At 44.2% G+C, this 18,759-nt stretch overlaps 1 protein-coding gene across 1 annotated transcript in view; it reads right to left on the bottom strand.

The window, feature by feature from the left end:
• Positions 1–3,769: 3,769 nt before the first annotated feature.
• Positions 3,770–18,759, bottom strand: part of LOC139546903 (voltage-gated inwardly rectifying potassium channel KCNH7-like) — a 118,685-nt gene continuing 103,695 nt past the window's right edge. The window contains exons 14-16 of the mRNA XM_071355832.1: positions 17,222–17,378; positions 8,428–8,611; positions 3,770–8,233 (exon numbers count right to left, since the gene is read on the bottom strand). Coding sequence (XP_071211933.1) covers positions 8,036–8,233; positions 8,428–8,611; positions 17,222–17,378 — 539 coding nt within the window. The 3' untranslated portion in view covers positions 3,770–8,035. The remainder of the gene's footprint in view (positions 8,234–8,427; positions 8,612–17,221; positions 17,379–18,759) is intronic.

Below are 18,759 nucleotides of genomic sequence, written 5' to 3'. Positions count from 1 at the left end.
TTTGGATATCATGAAATTGGGGAGGAAAAGGGTGAAAAAACACCAATAATAAAACATTTAAAAAACATCTTCCTTCAGATTGGGCGAGTTCGTTTTGCATGGCCCGGTGCCCCGGGTTAGCGGAGTTTGTACATTTTAGGCCATTCCATTGGTCCTTAAGTCAAGTCTCCAACCATGCAAAAGGAACTCACTCTTTACCATTTGTAAAACCGTGATGGAGGCGGCTAACGGGCAAAAATAAGCACTTCTATCAACTTTTACTGTCCTCCAAGATTGCTGGTTAGAGCACCCAGCCAGAATTTTCCAGATTCAACAGGTATAGGCACATGTCCACCAGAGGATGCTGGTGGGAGGAGCTATAGGAGGATGGGCTAATTTGTTTGACTCCGTTCCATAAATTCCTTTCCAGCCATTACAATGAGCCCATCTTCCTATAGCTCCTCCCACCTGCCTCCTCTGATGCTTCGGCCATTACTTTACCTATGTTTATGTTAGGATAACGTCTTTATTGGACACTACTTTTAATCCCCAAACTGTTTTAACTCATTTTGTGTGTTCTATTTATCTGGGCGTACCAATCGAGAACATATAAATAACAAATGATTTCCTTGTTATGTCAGGATCACAACTTATTTCTCTCATGATCACGACATAATGAATGTTGTTTTGTCGAGATCACAAGATTACGAGATATAAGTAGGAGTGGATGTATTGATGATAGATAGGCCGTTAACCACATTCAAAGATTTTCAGTTCCGGTCTACTTAACGGGGTGTGTTTTCCAGAGACACCAATGCAATAGCAGCTGGGTCTGGTCTACTTAGTTCATTGACTTTCATTGGACCAGAAAAAAACAGCGATTGGGGGTGTCTTGCGTTCTCTTCAGTCTCTAGCTGCACTTGGCTGCCTGAGCCATGGAGCGAATTAAAATAGAGGGTGCAAACTTATGTTTTTGCACCTCCACTTTTTTTTACCAGCAAATTATCATAATCCATTGGATCATTTGTAAAGTTTCCCTTATTTTTGTGCTAGTGTGTATTAAACAAATATATTAACATTTTATAAATGGAATACATTTTGGAACCCGTTCCCCGTCGCCCCAAGATTCATGATTTTGATCACGCTCCACTGGTTGATCGGTGCGGCTAAAAATCACAAGTGTCTATCCTATACTGAAAAGTTACCCATGAAAGAAGATTCCACAAACTTGTTTATCTATGTAAAATGTACTGTTGCATCAAGCATGGGTGTTTCGTGGATGATGCGTTCAGGGTGCTGCTGTTGTTGTATATAATTTGCTGCATGCATTATGAGCAAATTCATTGTAGCCTATCATTTCACTTCCACTAGCTGTGAGAATCATGGCATCATGAGCCTACCAAAGGTTGCACCGTGTCCATTACGTGTCTTTAGGTCAAACCATTCAATAGTTATGCTATCCATATTACCATCTTATTCTTTCTATTTCCATGGCGGATTCGCAAGCCCGCAATTTATGGAAGATGACAAAACGTTGGAGATAACAATAGATTGCAAAGTCAAATATACTGGTTTCCCCAATCCATCTGTGGTGGAGTTTCCCCTACATACCTATGGCAAATCCAGCACCAGAACTAGCCATAGCCCAGCTGACTAATCTTTTGAATAAGGTGTAGCAACAACAGAAAACATTAGTTAGCTTGATAAGGTTAGCATGCTAGCTAGCTACACTGACAGCTTCTCCTTCATTGGTATTATGGTGGTTCGCAAACAAATATTATAGGTGCATGCTGCCACCTACTGTATTGGCTGTGTATCAGACTACTATTCTGTAGTATGAATTCAGGACACTTTGTAAAAAAATGTCCCTACCAACTAACCCTACACACATTAAAACCTCATCACTATTCCATTACTTTGGCCCTATCTGATCCTACACCAGGCCAGCAGCCTGGGAGGACGGGGCACTATTTTTCAAAACACCTAACTCGTCTGCAGTAAAATCTCGTACACCCAAGTACTTCTCTGCAGCTGCCACCACAACATCTATCCTCTCTGATTTATGTTCCATTCCAGCAATACAGTTGACAACCATGGCCATGGACGCCAAAAACCAACCTTACTAAAGCACATGTTATTCCTATCACTCTATATTGACCTTGGTCTACTCACAGGGATCCTATTAGGATGCCTTACCCTGGACCCATCTTCATCTACTACTCTCTTCTCTGCCTCAGCATACGACATCTTCTGCACTACTCTGATCCTGGCAACCTTAACCTGCCTTTCTTTCACTGGACACCTCTGATCTCCAGCACCATGGACATCCCTACAGTTTACACACAAACGTTTTACACCTACAGTATACTACACATTCCTTTGTCTCATGTCCTCCTGCACACTTCTCACATCTAGGAATCTCCCTCCTACACACTGCTGCCAGATGACCATAAGCTTGACACCTAAAACACTGTAATGGGTGCGGGACAAAATCTCTCATGTATTAACAGACACATCCTAACTTGACGTTATCTTGTAAAAATGCTGCAACAAAACTCAGTAGCATAGACAGTGTCTTCTCTCTTTCACCATGCTCTCCGCCGAGTCTGCTTCGCACCAAACAGCGGTCGTCACCGACACCGGAAAACTTAAACTTCAGTTGGCTCTCCTAAACATTTAACGCTACTCCAGTTATCACTCCTTTCCGGAAAGGAAAGCAAGTCACAGTTATTGTCCCCAGTCACATGGTGCGGAGCACATGTTCCCTCTGGACGGCAGAAACGCAAAAAATCTACACGATTCCACATCGAGTAACTTTCACCGAGCCAACATTCCCCAAGCTCTTCTCCACCCAATCTGACACCACATATGGATCGATCAGAAGGCAAGGATCCATTCTCTCCAAAAATCACACTCCCACTGGGCAAAAAACATCTTGATCACTATCGGGACGAGGCTCAAACTCACCGCACCTGCCACCGCAGTTAATTAATCCTTACTCTCGTCATGTTAAATTTCCTTCTGCAGTAATCCATATTTATGCTTAATATGCTCCACTTTCTTAATTTTTTTCCTGCCCGCCTTCTTACTGATCTCAATGGGTTCCCCTGACTCCATCTCCAAGTCAGATACACTTACTGTACGCAGTTTAGCAAAGTTGCACCCTGCTGTATTTTGAAAAACACCAAAAATGTGGAATGGAATGATCCAATGGAAATGCGAGTGCAAGGTGAGAGTTTGTGTCATGCCTACCTCGGCTGGAGGTGGTGTCTGAAATCAGCCAGGTGCTACTTTGATAAATTGCGTGCAGTAAGTGTTTCTTTTGTATTTAAAAGATAATTTATTGCTGGTATGAAAGTTATATTCCAAATGTTTCCAAAACCGTATCGCAAGCGAGGATGATTCATGTTTCTTAATGTTAAAACAGAGCGTCGGGATTGTAGTTCACATGGAGCCAGCTGTGATCCATATGTTCAGCTGGGAACCCAAAAGGGGGACCGCTATAAGCCCGCTGGGCACCCTTGGGTTCTTGAGAGCTAGAGCTAGGCTAGCTTCAGTCTCAATTGACTGTGTTGAAACATCTCTCCTGTCCAATAAACAGTTCCCTGGCTTTCATGTTGCAGGCCTTTTGGTCGTTGTTTTACCAAATAGGGCCTACATGTGAGTTCCTAGAAAAACACATTACAGTATGTTTTGAATTCCTGTTCATTAGCTGCATAGGACAGTTGATGTGTATTGATGATTACCATCCATTAAATACATATATATAGAAGACTTTGTACACTTGACATTGTATTCAATATACTTTTTATTCCATAAAATAGACAAGGTAATTAACTAAATCAATTGTATTCCATACATTTTTTAAATCTGTAATCCCTTTTAGAGCAGAAACATTCAATCATGTTTAGGGGAGTGTAAAAGTGAGAATGCATCAAAAACATAAGTGAAAACTAGACCAATAAATTAATGTTTCCCTATTCCTCTAGTGTGTGTGTGTGAATCCGGCCAATTTACGCAAAAGCTTACTAAGGCCTTTACCATGTATTTTCTTGCCATACAATACAATACAATAACTGGGCTACTCATTTAAGGGAATGTTCATTTAGGTAACAGCTGACAGAATCAATGTCAAAATAAACAAATTAATTAGTTGGAATATTGTGACCATATATTTACTGCCTGTTACTCTGGTATGTGTCTTTACTTGGGAATGGACTTCTGTGACACTCATTCTATCATTATAATACAGTAATCTTGGAACCAAAATCCTTTCACTTCTTTAACGTTTTAGTCCTTTGGACATGCACGTTATACTGTCTTGTCTTCATGACTTTAAATTGAAGAGAAAGCAAGGGCATTTGTAATGCCATATGTTTAAATACTGTAGTACAACATTGATAACGTACTGGATTCTAAATACATGCATGAGACAAAATAATTGCACTGCTGAGTATTCAAGCAGCCTTTAGTGCAAAAAACATGTCCCCACGAAAATATGTGGTGGACAAATCTTTGTAGAAAAAAGGTCAGTCATTTGAAAGTTCTTCAAAAGTAGCCTAAATGTTTGTTTTCATTTTATTGCTCCCATAGCTTCAGGAAAAACATATGCTACCTATCACTAACATTTCAATTGCACCCCATCCTTTAATAATACAGTATGTTTCTTAACAAATAAAAATAAGAAAGATATTTCTTTACATGTCTTTCCTATAAGATGTTATATTAATGTGCAGATATAATACGTTTAATCAATGTCTATGATAACAGAATGCACTGGAAAACAATGTGATTTTGCTGATGAGAATGTGCAGTATGTAGGCTACATAAACATACTGATTCGATATTTGGATTTAGTTATAGGCACAATACCCCATCTATATCTCATGGGCCTATTGATAAGCTAACATTTGTCTCTCCATCTGTTACATAACATTATGCCTTGCATACAGTGCCTTGCAAAAGTATTCATCCCCCTTGATGTTTTTCCTATTTTGTTGCATTACAACCTGCAATTTAATGGACATACACAAAATAGGCCAAATTGGTGAAGTGAAATGAAAAAAATAACTTCTTTCTAAGAAATTCTACAAAATAAAAAATGGAAAAGTGGTGCGTGCATATGTATTCACCCCCTTTGCTGTGAAGCCCCTAAATAAGATCTGGTGCAAACAATTACCTTCAGAAGTCAAATAATTAGTTAAATAAAGTCCACCTGTGTGCAATCTAAGTGTCACATGATCTGTCACATGATCTCAGTATAGCTACACCTGTTCTGAAAGGCCCCAGAGTCTGCAACACCAGTAAGCAAGGGGCACCACTAAGCAAGCAGCAGCATGAAGACCAAGGAGCTCTCCATTGTCCTGCTGGAAGGTGAACCTCTGCCCCAGTCCCAGGTCTCTAGCAGACTGAAACAGGTTTTCCTCTAGAATCTCCATTAATTTGGCTCCATCCAACTTGCCCTCATTCCTGACCAGTTTCCCAGTCCCTGCCGATGAAAAGCATCCCCATAACATGATGCTGCCACCACTATGCTTCAACGTAATGAGAAGTGTTGGCTTTGCGCCACACATAGCGTTTTGCTCTAAGGCCAAAAAGTTTAAGAACCCTTCTCAACATGTTTGCTGTGTCTACCAAATGGGATTTGATATGTTTTTTTTCAGCAATGGCTTTCTTCTCGCCACTCTTCCATAAAGGCCAGCTTTGTGAAGCATCCGGGTGATAGTTGTCACATGGATGGTTTCTCCCATCTCAGCTGTGTCTCTCTCCAGCTCCTTCAGATTTACCAGTGGCCTCTTGGTTGCTTCTCTGACTAATTCCCTCCTTACCCGGTCACTGAGTTTTGGTAGATGTCCTCCAGGGGTTGTTCAAAGTTTGGGATCTTTTTTTTTTTATAACACCAGAGATTATTTAGAGGTGTCACAGCAAAGGGGGTGAATACTTATGCAATCAAGACTTTTCCATTTTTTCTTTGTAAATGTTTTTTTCCCACTCCTAATTAAATCAATTTTAATTCCAGGTTGTAACAGAATAAAATGTGAATACTTATGCAAGGCACTGTAATACTATGTATGCATAATAATTTAGTAAAACTGGTATCTCAAACAAAAAAGTCAGAAGTATACAGACAATGCCATTATCATAGAGTATATTGTATGCTACTTTTGGTTCAAATAAGCAGTGCAAAATTGTTTAACATACTAAGGTGAAAACCAATGTACTGCCTTGTGAACATTCCAACATCACACTTGCTTGTCAGAAGTATGACTCAAAGCTACCATGCAACAATAACACTCCCAGTCATGCACATTAGCCTATCTACCTAAACAAGCACGTATGGTGTCTGTGTTGCTGGCAGTGTAACATCAAGGGTGTCCATGTACATCATTAATGATGCACATCATTTCAGGAGGAAAACTACAAGATACTTCACATATTGAAATGCAATAAATAGTCAATGATACCCTGAGTCACACTTCAGAGAGAGAAGACAAGCAAACAGAAAGGAGAGATCTACACTACCGGTCAAATGTTTTGGAACACAAACTCATTCAAGGGTTTTTCTTGATTTTTACTATTTTCTACATTGTAGAATAATAGTGAACACATCAAAACTATGAAATAACACATATAGAATCATGTAGTAACCAAAAAACTGTTAAATAAATCAAAATATAGTTTATATTTGAGATTCTTCAAACAGCCACCCTTTGCCTTGATGACAGCTTTGCACACTCTTGGCATTCTCTCAACCAGCTTCACCTGGAATGCTTTTCCAACAGTCTTGAAGGAGTTCCCACATATGCTGAGCACTTGTTGGCTGCTTTTCCTTCAATCTGCAGTCCAACTCATCCCAAACCATCTCAATTTGGTTGGGGGTCAGGGGATTGTGGATGCCCGGGTCATCGGATGCAGCACTCCATTACTCTCCTTCTTGGTCAAATAGTCCTTACACAGCCTGGAGGTGTGTTGGGTCATTGTCCTGTTGAAAAACAAATGATAGTCCCATTAAGTCCAAACCAGATGGCATATCACTGCAGAATTCTGTGGTAGCCATGCTGGTTAAGTGTGCCTTGAATTCTAAATAAATCACAGTGTCACTAGCAAAGCACCCCCACACCATAACACCTCCTCCTCCATGCTTTAAGGTGGGAAATACATATGGAGAGATCATCCGTTCTCCCACACCGCGTCTCACAAAGACACTGGTTGGAACCAAAAATCTCAAATTTGGACACCAGACCAAAGGACAAATTTCCACCGGTCTAATGTGTTTCTTGACACAAGCAAGTCTCTTCTTCTTATTGGTGTCCTTTAGTGTTGGTTTCTTTGCAGCAATTCGACAATGAAGGCCTGATTCACACAGTCTCCTCTGAACAGTTGATGTTGACATGTGTCTGTTTCTTGAACTCTGTGAAGCATTTATTTGGGCTGCAATTTCTGAGGCTGGTAACTCTAATGAACTTATCCTCTGTAGCAGAGGTGACTCTGGGTCTTCCATCCTGTGACGGTCCTCATGAGAGCCAGTTTCATCATAGCGCTTGATGGTTTTTGCAACTGCACATAAAGAATCTTTCAAAGTTCTTAAAATGTTCCGTACTGACTGACCTTCACGTCTTAAAGTAATGATGGACTGTAATTTCTCTTTGCTTATTTCATCTGTTCTTGCCATAATATGGACTTGGTCTTTTACAAAATAGGCTATCTTCTGTATACCACCCCTACCTTGTCACACCACAACTGATTGGCTCAAATGCATTAAGAGGGAAAGAAATTCCACAAATAAACAACCAGGTGACTACCTCATGAAGCTGTTGAGAGAATGCCAAGAGCGGGCAAATATGTCATCAATGCAAAGGGTGGCTATTTGAAGAATCTTAATTATAAACTATATTTTGATTTGTTTAACACTTTTTTTGGTTACTACATGATTCCATATGTGTTATTTCATAGTGTTGATGTCTTCATTACTATTCTACAATGTAGAAAATAGTAAAAATAAAGAAAAACCCTTGAATGGGTAGGTGTTCTAAAACTTTTGACTGGTAGTGTAGCTCTATGGCCTTGGAGTCCCTGGGTCTGAGACTGGCCTAGATTTGGAATGCTGATGCCCTGTGTTGGGTTTGTTGTATGTGTGTCTTTGTACAAGTAGTACTGCAAGGCTGTCCTCTCTGGGTGAATCATCCATATAAGCCAAGCTTGACACAGAGTCTTTGAATTCCTGATGGCTCCTCTCCAAGTTAAGTTCAGGACTCTGATAATGTAAAATAAATAAGAGCAAACACACACATTTCAACATAAGTGTGTTTCCACCATTAGAAAGTATCTCAGAACTCTTGGAGTAAGTCATCATTTTTCTAATATGATATCAATCCCATTTTTTAAAAGTCTTGGTCCTTGATTGCCATTGTCTGTTTGTTCTGTGGAAATCAACAGTTCAGTACGTACTTGTGGTGATGAATGGCTGAAGTAATGGCTGCTGGTCAAAGCAGCGATTGGCTGAACCCTAACAGCAGGCCTTTGATAGTCTGGACTGGCAGTCACAGTGCTATAGGCAGGAGGTCCCAGCGTAGACTGCCTCTGCAGGAGCTGCAGGATGGTCTGAATATCTGATGTCATCTGGGACTCCAACCTGCAAACACAGATGGAAGGCAGAAAATGAACTTCTACTATTGGTTATAGGGATAAGGGACTGGAGGCTAAGGAAAGATAAGCTTAACACAAATCAACAACTATACTGTCTCTAGGCTATCACTGTTTTGTTTTTATTGTACAGTCGTTGAATATGTCAAATTCTAGCACTAGGGGGAGCTTGTGATCTATGTTTACATTACAGTATCATCATGGTTGTCAATGAAATCAAAAGGCTTGGGAACATCTCTCTCTCTCTCTCTCTCTCTCTCTCTCTCTCTCTCTCTCTCTCTCTCTCTCTCTCTCTCTCTCTCTCTCTCTCTCTCTCTCTCTCTCTCTCTCTCTCTCTCTCTCTCTCTCTCTCTCTCGAATATTCAGTAAGGGTGGGGTAACAGTGTCTGTGGAGGGGATTTCTAGCTACCTCACACTCACACATTGCCTGTAATAATAATGGATGGATATCCTCCTGCTGCTAAACACAGAGCATTATCTGTGGTGATGCTATTTAATTGCCCTTCCTTAGCTGCCATCCGCCAATCAGAAATGGTGTCATTATGCACATGCTTAGTATAATGCCTCTAATGCCTTCACCATTTGTTCAGCAGTTCGTGACTCTTGACACATACAGGAAATACAAAAGAAACAGGATGGATTTTCTGCCGTTCAAATAAAAGACAACCAACCTTGTTGAGTTTAGTGGAACTTGAGGAGACAATGGCATGTTGTCCATTATTTTAGCACTGCTCTCCACTTCTCTGACCGATGGTCATTAGCCTAGCACAGAAATAATGCCTAAATGGCAGACACATTCTGCGAAAACCACAAAAACGGTAGCTACTAATAGTTGGGTAAAACCCAGGGTCAGAGAGAGTGCACTGGAAAATGTCTCCTTTGGAAATAGGACCGCACGGATTCAAGAGGAGACCTTCAGTATGACACACACACAAACACATACAAAGCTCCACCTCCCCCTTTATTTGGAAAATCTGACCATAACTCTATCCTCCTGATTCTTGCAAAACACAAACAGGAAGTACCAGTGACACCTTCAATAAAGAAGTGGTCCGATGAAGCGGATGCTAAGCTACAGGAGTGTTTCGCGAGCACAGAAAATGTTCCGGGATTCATCCGATGGTATTGATAAGTTTACCACATCAATCCTCACCTTCATGAATAAGTGCATCGGCGATGTTGTCCCCACAGTGACCTTGCATACTGTATATATCCCAATCAGAAGCCATGGATTACAGGAGACACCCGCACTGAGCTAAAGGCTAGAGCTGCAGCTTTCAAGGAGTGGGACACTAATCTGGACGCTTATAAGAAATCCTGCTACGCCCTCCGACGAATCCGCAAACAGGCAAAGCGTCAATACAGGACTAAGATCGAATCCTGCTACTCCGGCTCTGATGCTCGTTGGATGTGTCAGGGCTTGCAAACTATCACGGATTATAAAGTGAAACTCAGCCGCCGCGAGCTGCCCAGTGGCACAAGCCTACCAGATGAACTAAATGCCTTCTATGCTCGCTTCGAGGCAAGCAACACTGAACCATGAATGAGAGCACTAGCTGTTCCGGACGACTGTGGGATCACGCTCTCCTCTGCGTAGCCGATGTGAGTAAGACCTTTAAACAGGTTAACATTCACAAGCCTGCTGATCAGCTGCCAAGTGTCTTCACTGACATTTTCAACCTCTCCTTGACCCATTATGTAATACCTACATGTTTCAAGCACAACACTATAGACCCTGTGCTCAAGAATGCCAAGGTAACCTGTCTAAATTACTATCGCACCGTAGCACTCACATCTGTAGCCATGAAATGCTTTTAAAGGCTGGTCATGGCTCACATCAACACCATCATCCCAAATACCCTGGACCCACTCCAATTCGCGCACCGCCCCAACAGATCCACAGTTGACGCAATCTCTATTGCACTTCAAACGGCTCTTTCCCACCTGGACAAGCGGAACACCTATCTGACAATGCTGTTCATTGAATCCAGCTCAGTGTTCAACACCATAGTTCCGTCCAAGCTCATCACTAAGCTAAAGACCCTAGGACTGAACACCTCCCTCTGCAACTGGATCCTGTACTTCCTGACGGGCTGCCCCCAGGTGGTGAGGGTAGGCAACATCACATTTACTATGCTGACCCTCAACATGGGGCCCCTCAGGGGTGTGAGTTTAGTCCACTGCTGTACTCCCAGTTCACCAACAACTGCATGGCCATGCACGACTCCAACACCATCATAGGTTTGCCGACGACACAACTGTGGTAGGCCTGATCACCAAAAAATATGAGACAGCCTTTTGGAAGGAGGTCAGAGACCTGGCAGTGTGATGCCAGGACAACAACCTCAACATCAACAAGACATAAGAGCTGATCGGGGACTACATAAAACAGAAGGCCGAGCACGCCCCATTCACATAGATGGGGCTGTAGTGGAGCGGGTCGTTGCTCGGTGTCCACAACACTAAGGAGGTGTCATGTTCCACACACACCAAAACAGTCGTGAAGAGGGCACGCCAATTCCTTATCCCCCTCAGGAGGCTGAAAAGATTCGGCATGGGCACTCAGATCCTCAAAAAGATCTACAGCTGCACCATTGAGCATCTTGACTGGCTGGATCACCGCTTGGTATTGCAACTGCTTGGAATCCGACCGCAAGCCGCTACAGACGGTAGTGCGTACGGCCCAGTACATCACTGGGGCCAAGCTCCCTGCCATCCAGGACCTCTATACCAGGTGGTGTCAGAGGAAGGCCCTAAAAAATTATCCAGCATCCCAAGTCAGAGACTGTTCGCTCTGCTACCGCACGGCAAGTGGTACCAGTGCACCAAGTCTGGAACCAACAGGACCCTGAACAGCTTCTACCTCCAAGCCATAAAACTGCCAAATAGTTAAATAGTTCATTTTTATTTCATTTTATTTATTTCACCTTTATTTAACTAGGCAAGTCACTTGCGAACAAATTCTTATTTAGAATGACGGCCTACCCCGGCCAAACCGTAACGCGGACGACGCTGTGCGCCGCCCTATGGGACTCCCAATCACAGCCTGTTGAAATACAGCCTGGAATCGAAACAGGGTCTGTAGTGACGCCCTTAGCACTGAGATGCAGTGCCGTAGACCGCTGCGCCACTCGGGAGCCCTAATAGCTACCTGGATTATCTGCATTCAACCTTTTTGTACTAACTTTTTTGACTCATCACATACACTGCTGCTACTGTTTATTATCTGTCACTTTGTTCCTAGTTATATCTACTGTACATACTGTATCTACCTCAATTACCTTGTAACCCTGCACATCGACTCGGTACTGGTACACCATGTAAAAAGCAAAGTTATCAATACTCATTGTGTATTTATTATTACGTGTTTTATTTTTCTATTATTTCTATATTATTTTCTCTCTCTTCAGTGTTGTGAAGGGCCGTTAGTAAGCATTTCACTGTTAGTCTACACCTGTTGTTTACGAATCATGGGAGGAGGTCAGAGACCTGGAAGTGTGGTGCCAGGACAACAACCTCTCCCTCAACGTGATCAAGACAAAGGTGATGATCAGGGACTGAAGGAAAAGGAGGGCCGAGCATGCCCTCATTCTCATCGACAGGGCTGTAGTAGAGCAGGTTGAGAGCGTCAAGTTCTTTGGTGTCCACATCACAAACAAACTTTTATGGTCTTAACACACCAAGGCAGTCGTGAAGAGGGCACGACAACGCCTATTCCCCCTCAGGAGACTGAAAAGATTTGGCATGTGTCCTCAGGTCATCAAAAAGTTATACAGCTGCACCATCGAGAGCATCCTCACTGGTTGCATCATCGCCTGGTATGGCAACTGCTCGGCCTCAGACTGTAAGGCGCTACAGAGGGTAGTGAGTACGGCCCAGTACATCACTGGGGTGTTAGAGGAAGGCCCTAAAAATTGTCCAAGACTCCAGCCACCCTAGTCATAGACTGTTCTCTCTGCTACCGCATGGCAAGCGGTACCGGAGCGCCAAGTCTAGGTCCAAAAGGCTTCTTAACAGCTTCTACACCCAAGCAATAAGAATTCTGAACAGGTAATCAAATGGCTACCCGGACAATTTGCATTGACCCCACTCCCCTCTCTTCTTTTATGCTACTGCTACTCACTGTTTATTATCTGTTATCTATGCATAGTAGCTTTACTCCTACCTACAGTACATGTACATATTACCTCAATTACCTCGACTAACCTGTACCCCCGCACATTGACTCGGTACCAGTACCCGCTGTATATATCCTCGTTATTGTTATTTTATTGGTTCTCTTTTATTTTTTACTTTAGCTTATTTTGTAAATATTTTTCAAAACTCCATTGTTGGTTAAGGGCTTGTAAGTAAACATTTCACGGTAAGGTTGTATTTGGCGCATGTGACAAATTAAATTAAATTCGATTCGATTTGATGTGACAAATAACATTTAATTTGAGGTCTCCTATTCTTTGTGATTATTCCTGCTAAAACTACCACCTGCTGTTTGTCTGTCTGCTCTCGGCAGCCTGCTGGTGCAGGTGTTGTTATCTCTCCTCTCAACCTGTTTGTCTGTCTGCTCTCGGCAGCCTGCTGGTGCAGGTGTTGTTATCTCTCCTCTCACCCTGTTTGTCTGTCTGCTCTCGGCAGCCTGCTGGTGCAGGTGTTGTTATCTCTCCTCTCAACCTGTTTGTCTGTCTGCTCTCGGCAGCCTGCTGGTGCAGGTGTTGTTATCTCTCCTCTCAACCTGTTTCTCTGTCTGCTCTCGGCAGCCTGCTGGTGCAGGTGTTGTTATCTCTCCTCTCAACCTGTTTGTCTGTCTGCTCTCGGCAGCCTGCTGGTGCAGGTGTTGTTATCTCTCCTCTCACCCTGTTTGTCTGTCTGCTCTCGGCAGCCTGCTGGTGCAGGTGTTGTTATCTCTCCTCTCAACCTGTTTGTCTCTCTGCTCTCGGCAGCCTGCTGGTGCAGGTGTTGTTATCTCTTCCCTCAACCTGTTTGTCTGTCTGCTCTCGGCAGCCTGCTGGTGCAGGTGTTGTTATCTCTCCTCTCAACCTGTTTGTCTGTCTGCTCTCGGCAGCCTGCTGGTGCAGGTGTTGTTATCTCTCCTCTCAACCTGTTTGACTGTCTGCTCTCGGCAGCCTGCTGGTGCAGGTGTTGTTATCTCTCCTCTCACCCGGTTTGTCTGTCTGCTCTCGGCAGCCTGCTGGTGCAGGTGTTGTTATCTCCCCTCTCAACCTGTTTGTCTGTCTGCTCTCGGCAGCCTGCTGGTGCAGGTGTTGTTATCTCTCCTCTCAACCTGTTTGTCTGTCTGCTCTCGGCAGCCTGCTGGTGCAGGTGTTGTTATCTCTCCTCTCAACCTGTTTGTCTGTCTGCTCTCGGCAGCCTGCTGGTGCAGGTGTTGTTATCTCTCCTCTCAACCTGTTTGTCTGTCTGCTCTCGGCAGCCTGCTGGTGCAGGTGTTGTTATCTCCCCTCTCAACCTGTTTGTCTGTCTGCTCTCGGCAGCCTGCTGGTGCAGGTGTTGTTATCTCCCCTCTCAACATGTTTGTCTGTCTGCTCTCGGCAGCCTGCTGGTGCAGGTGTTGTTATCTCCCCTCTCAACCTGTTTGTCTGTCTGCTCTCGGCAGCCTGCTGGTGCAGGTGTTGTTATCTCTCCTCTCAACATGTTTGTCTGTCTGCTCTCGGCAGCCTGCTGGTGCAGGTGTTGTTATCTCTCCTCTCAACCTGTTTGTCTGTCTGCTCTCGGCAGCCTGCTGGTGCAGGTGTTGTTATCTCCCCTCTCAACCTGTTTGTCTGTCTGCTCTCGGCAGCCTGCTGGTGCAGGTGTTGTTATCTCCCCTCTCAACCTGTTTGTCTGTCTGCTCTCGGCAGCCTGCTGGTGCAGGTGTTGTTATCTCTCCTCTCAACCTGTTTGTCTGTCTGCTCTCGGCAGCCTGCTGGTGCAGGTGTTGTTATCTCTCCTCTCAACCTGTTTGTCTGTCTGCTCTCGGCAGCCTGCTAGTGCAGGTGTTGTTATCTCTCCTCTCAACCTGTTTGTCTGTCTGCTCTCGGCAGCCTGCTGGTGCAGGTGTTGTTATCTCTCCTCTCAACCTGTTTGTCTGTCTGTTCTCGGCAGCCTGCTGGTGCAGGTGTTGTTATCTCTCCTCTCAACCTGTTTGTCTGTCTGCTCTCGGCAGCCTGCTGGTGCAGGTGTTGTTATCTCTCCTCTCAACCTGTTTGTCTGTCTGCTCTCGGCAGCCTGCTGGTGCAGGTGTTGTTATCTCCCCTCTCAACCTGTTTGTCTGTCTGCTCTCGGCAGCCTGCTGGTGCAGGTGTTGTTATCTCTCCTCTCAACCTGTTTGTCTGTCTGCTCTCGGCAGCCTGCTGGTGCAGGTGTTGTTATCTCTCCTCTCAACCTGTTTGTCTGTCTGCTCTCGGCAGCCTGCTGGTGCAGGTGTTGTTATCTCCCCTCTCAACCTGTTTGTCTGTCTGCTCTCGGCAGCCTGCTGGTGCAGGTGTTGTTATCTCTCCTCTCAACCTGTTTGTCTGTCTGCTCTCGGCAGCCTGCTGGTGCAGGTGTTGTTATCTCTCCTCTCAACCTGTTTGTCTGTCTGCTCTCGGCAGCCTGCTGGTGCAGGTGTTGTTATCTCCCCTCTCAACCTGTTTGTCTGTCTGCTCTCGGCAGCCTGCTGGTGCAGGTGTTGTTATCTCCCCTCTCAACATGTTTGTCTGTCTGCTCTCGGCAGCCTGCTGGTGCAGGTGTTGTTATCTCCCCTCTCAACCTGTTTGTCTGTCTGCTCTCGGCAGCCTGCTGGTGCAGGTGTTGTTATCTCTCCTCTCAACATGTTTGTCTGTCTGCTCTCGGCAGCCTGCTGGTGCAGGTGTTGTTATCTCTCCTCTCAACCTGTTTGTCTGTCTGCTCTCGGCAGCCTGCTGGTGCAGGTGTTGTTATCTCCCCTCTCAACCTGTTTGTCTGTCTGCTCTCGGCAGCCTGCTGGTGCAGGTGTTGTTATCTCCCCTCTCAACCTGTTTGTCTGTCTGCTCTCGGCAGCCTGCTGGTGCAGGTGTTGTTATCTCTCCTCTCAACCTGTTTGTCTGTCTGCTCTCGGCAGCCTGCTGGTGCAGGTGTTGTTATCTCTCCTCTCAACCTGTTTGTCTGTCTGCTCTCGGCAGCCTGCTAGTGCAGGTGTTGTTATCTCTCCTCTCAACCTGTTTGTCTGTCTGCTCTCGGCAGCCTGCTGGTGCAGGTGTTGTTATCTCTCCTCTCAACCTGTTTGTCTGTCTGCTCTCGGCAGCCTGCTGGTGCAGGTGTTGTTATCTCTCCTCTCAACCTGTTTGTCTGTCTGCTCTCGGCAGCCTGCTGGTGCAGGTGTTGTTATCTCTCCTCTCAACCTGTTTGTCTGTCTGCTCTCGGCAGCCTGCTGGTGCAGGTGTTGTTATCTCCCCTCTCAACCTGTTTGTCTGTCTGCTCTCGGCAGCCTGCTGGTGCAGGTGTTGTTATCTCTCCTCTCAACCTGTTTGTCTGTCTGCTCTCGGCAGCCTGCTGGTGCAGGTGTTGTTATCTCTCCTCTCAACCTGTTTGTCTGTCTGCTCTCGGCAGCCTGCTGGTGCAGGTGTTGTTATCTCCCCTCTCAACCTGTTTGTCTGTCTGCTCTCGGCAGCCTGCTGGTGCAGGTGTTGTTATCTCTCCTCTCAACCTGTTTGTCTGTCTGCTCTCGGCAGCCTGCTGGTGCAGGTGTTGTTATCTCTCCTCTCAACCTGTTTGTCTGTCTGCTCTCGGCAGCCTGCTGGTGCAGGTGTTGTTATCTCCCCTCTCAACCTGTTTGACTGCTTCAGGAAATAATGGGGATTCAAATGTAACACTGCACACGGAACAAGTTTTGTTGTGATGTTGTTTGAATTTGTATTCGTTGGAGAGTGTGTGCTGTTATTTTTCGTATGGTTTAATAACAACTTTCAGACACAATCTGGGTGACTTGTCTATTTGGAATTCATAGATTTCAGTCATGAGGTGCCGCAGGGCCAGACGGATTCACAAAATGCAACAGTAACAACAATTTACTTTTTTATGTTAATTCTGAATTTCCATTGTCTCCATGAAACAGAATAGAAAAACAAGAGCTTTATGAAATCACATCTGTTTACTGGCCTTTGTACCTGGATTGCAGCTAGATTTCCATGAATGTTAGACATTGCATTGTAAAGGTCAGAGATGGCCAAAGGAGTGCAGTACAGGCCTACCTGTTTAAGTGCAGTACAGGCCTACCTGTTTAAGTGCAGTACAGGCCAACCTGTTTAAGTGCAGTACAGGCCTACCTGTTTAAGTGCAGTACAGGCCAACCTGTTTAAGTGCAGTACAGGCCTACCTGTAAGTGCAGTACAGGCCTACCTGTTTAAGTGCAGTACAGGCCTACCTGTTTAAGTGCAGTACAGGCCTACCTGTTTAAGTGCAGTACAGGCCTACCTGTTTAAGTGCAGTACAGGCCTACCTGTTTAAGTGCAGTACAGGCCTACCTGTTTAAGTGCAGTACAGGCCTACCTGTTTAAGTGCAGTACAGGCCTACCTGTTTAAGTGCAGTACAGGCCTACCTGTTTAAGTGCAGTACAGGCCTACCTGTTTAAGTGCAGTACAGGCCTACCTGTTTAAGTGCTCTTGGAGCTGATCTAAGCGCTGCTCCACCTCTCTGTATGTGATTTCACTGGTGTCGTCATCCTCGCCCCTCAGGTCCTGCAATTGTGCTGACTCATCCAGGTAGTTTTGGGGCTTCTCGCAGTCCCATTTGTCATTGCACACATCTGGCAAGGGAGGGAAACACACATTCTTTACAAGTTCACATGTGGGTCAGAGCATAGGAGCCTGGTAATCACTAAACCAACCAACCACTACAATAGAACACTATTAATCTTTTGGTGTAAAGCTGCTATGTGTTGTTCCTTGTGTTTGTAATTGATTTGCCTAGCTAGTGTTTCAGGAGACAAAATAGTTTTCTATGTCATAGTGGGACGTAGGTCAAGTTCCTAAGGTTCAAGGACAAGCTGGAATTTTTGGAGAGAGCCAAGGAACTTGAGAGGAACCAACATCTTCCTCAACGAGGACTTCTCTGAAGATTTGTGCCAGAGGTGGAAATAACTTATCCCAACTCTGAAAGCTACCAGAGAGTGTTGGGACATTGCTTACATCCGCTACGACAAGCTCATTCACCATGTTCCCTCCCAAGCTTCCGGGTCACTAGCTTCAGCTCAACAGCACACACTCACAAGTGCCTGATTGACTGACTCTATTAGCCAAACAATGTTTTCATTTTTATTGAACTTTTTAAATATATTATTTCTATTTCCGATAAGCTACCCAGGAAAGGGCTAAGAATAGCTCATATTAATATATGTAGCCTTAGAATTAAGGTTCATGAAATATATAACTTGCTAACATCGGATGACATTTATATACGTGCCATCTCTGAAACTCACTTAGATCATTCCTTTGATGATACAGCAATACGAGGATATAACATCTACAGAAAAGACAGGAATGCCTATGGGAGAGGTGTTGCTGTATAGGTTCAGAGCCATGATCCTGTAAAGCTTGGAGAGGATCTCATGTCGAATGTTGTTGAAGTGCTGTGGTTGCAAGTTCACCTGCCTCATTTAAATCCTCTTCTTTTGGGGTGCTGCTATAGGCCACCAAGTGCTAACAGTCAGTATTTGGATAATATGTGTGCAATGCTTGATAGTGTGTGTGATGTTAACAGAGAGCTCGATTTTATGCAAAAGGTGGCATACAAGTCAGGCTGCTCAGCTGTTTGGTTGACATACTGTAAATTGAGAACTTTTGTGACTAAACTTAACAAAAGGAAGAAGAAACAATATTACCAAACCAAGATAAATGACATAAAACACAACGGGAAAAATATTTTGGAGTATCTTAAATGATATCATAGGCAGAAAACCAAATCATCTCCATTGTCCAGTGAAGTTGATGGGTCATTCATGATAAAAGCATTTGATATTGCCAATCATTTCAATGACTACTTCACTAGTGAAGTTGACTAATCCAGAAGTGAAATGACAACATTCAACAGTGAACCATCATATTTTTGTATAAAAGATCTAATAATGAAAGATAAGGATTGCTGTTTGAATTTAGTCAAGTTAGTGTGGGAGAGGTGGAAAAACTATT

The sequence above is a fragment of the Salvelinus alpinus genome, chromosome 20 (genome assembly GCF_045679555.1).
Source record: "Salvelinus alpinus chromosome 20, SLU_Salpinus.1, whole genome shotgun sequence".
Classification (NCBI taxonomy): Eukaryota; Metazoa; Chordata; class Actinopteri; order Salmoniformes; family Salmonidae; genus Salvelinus; species Salvelinus alpinus.
The sequence above is the reverse complement of the archived record's forward strand: the minus strand, read 5'-3'. Positions and strand labels throughout refer to the sequence as shown.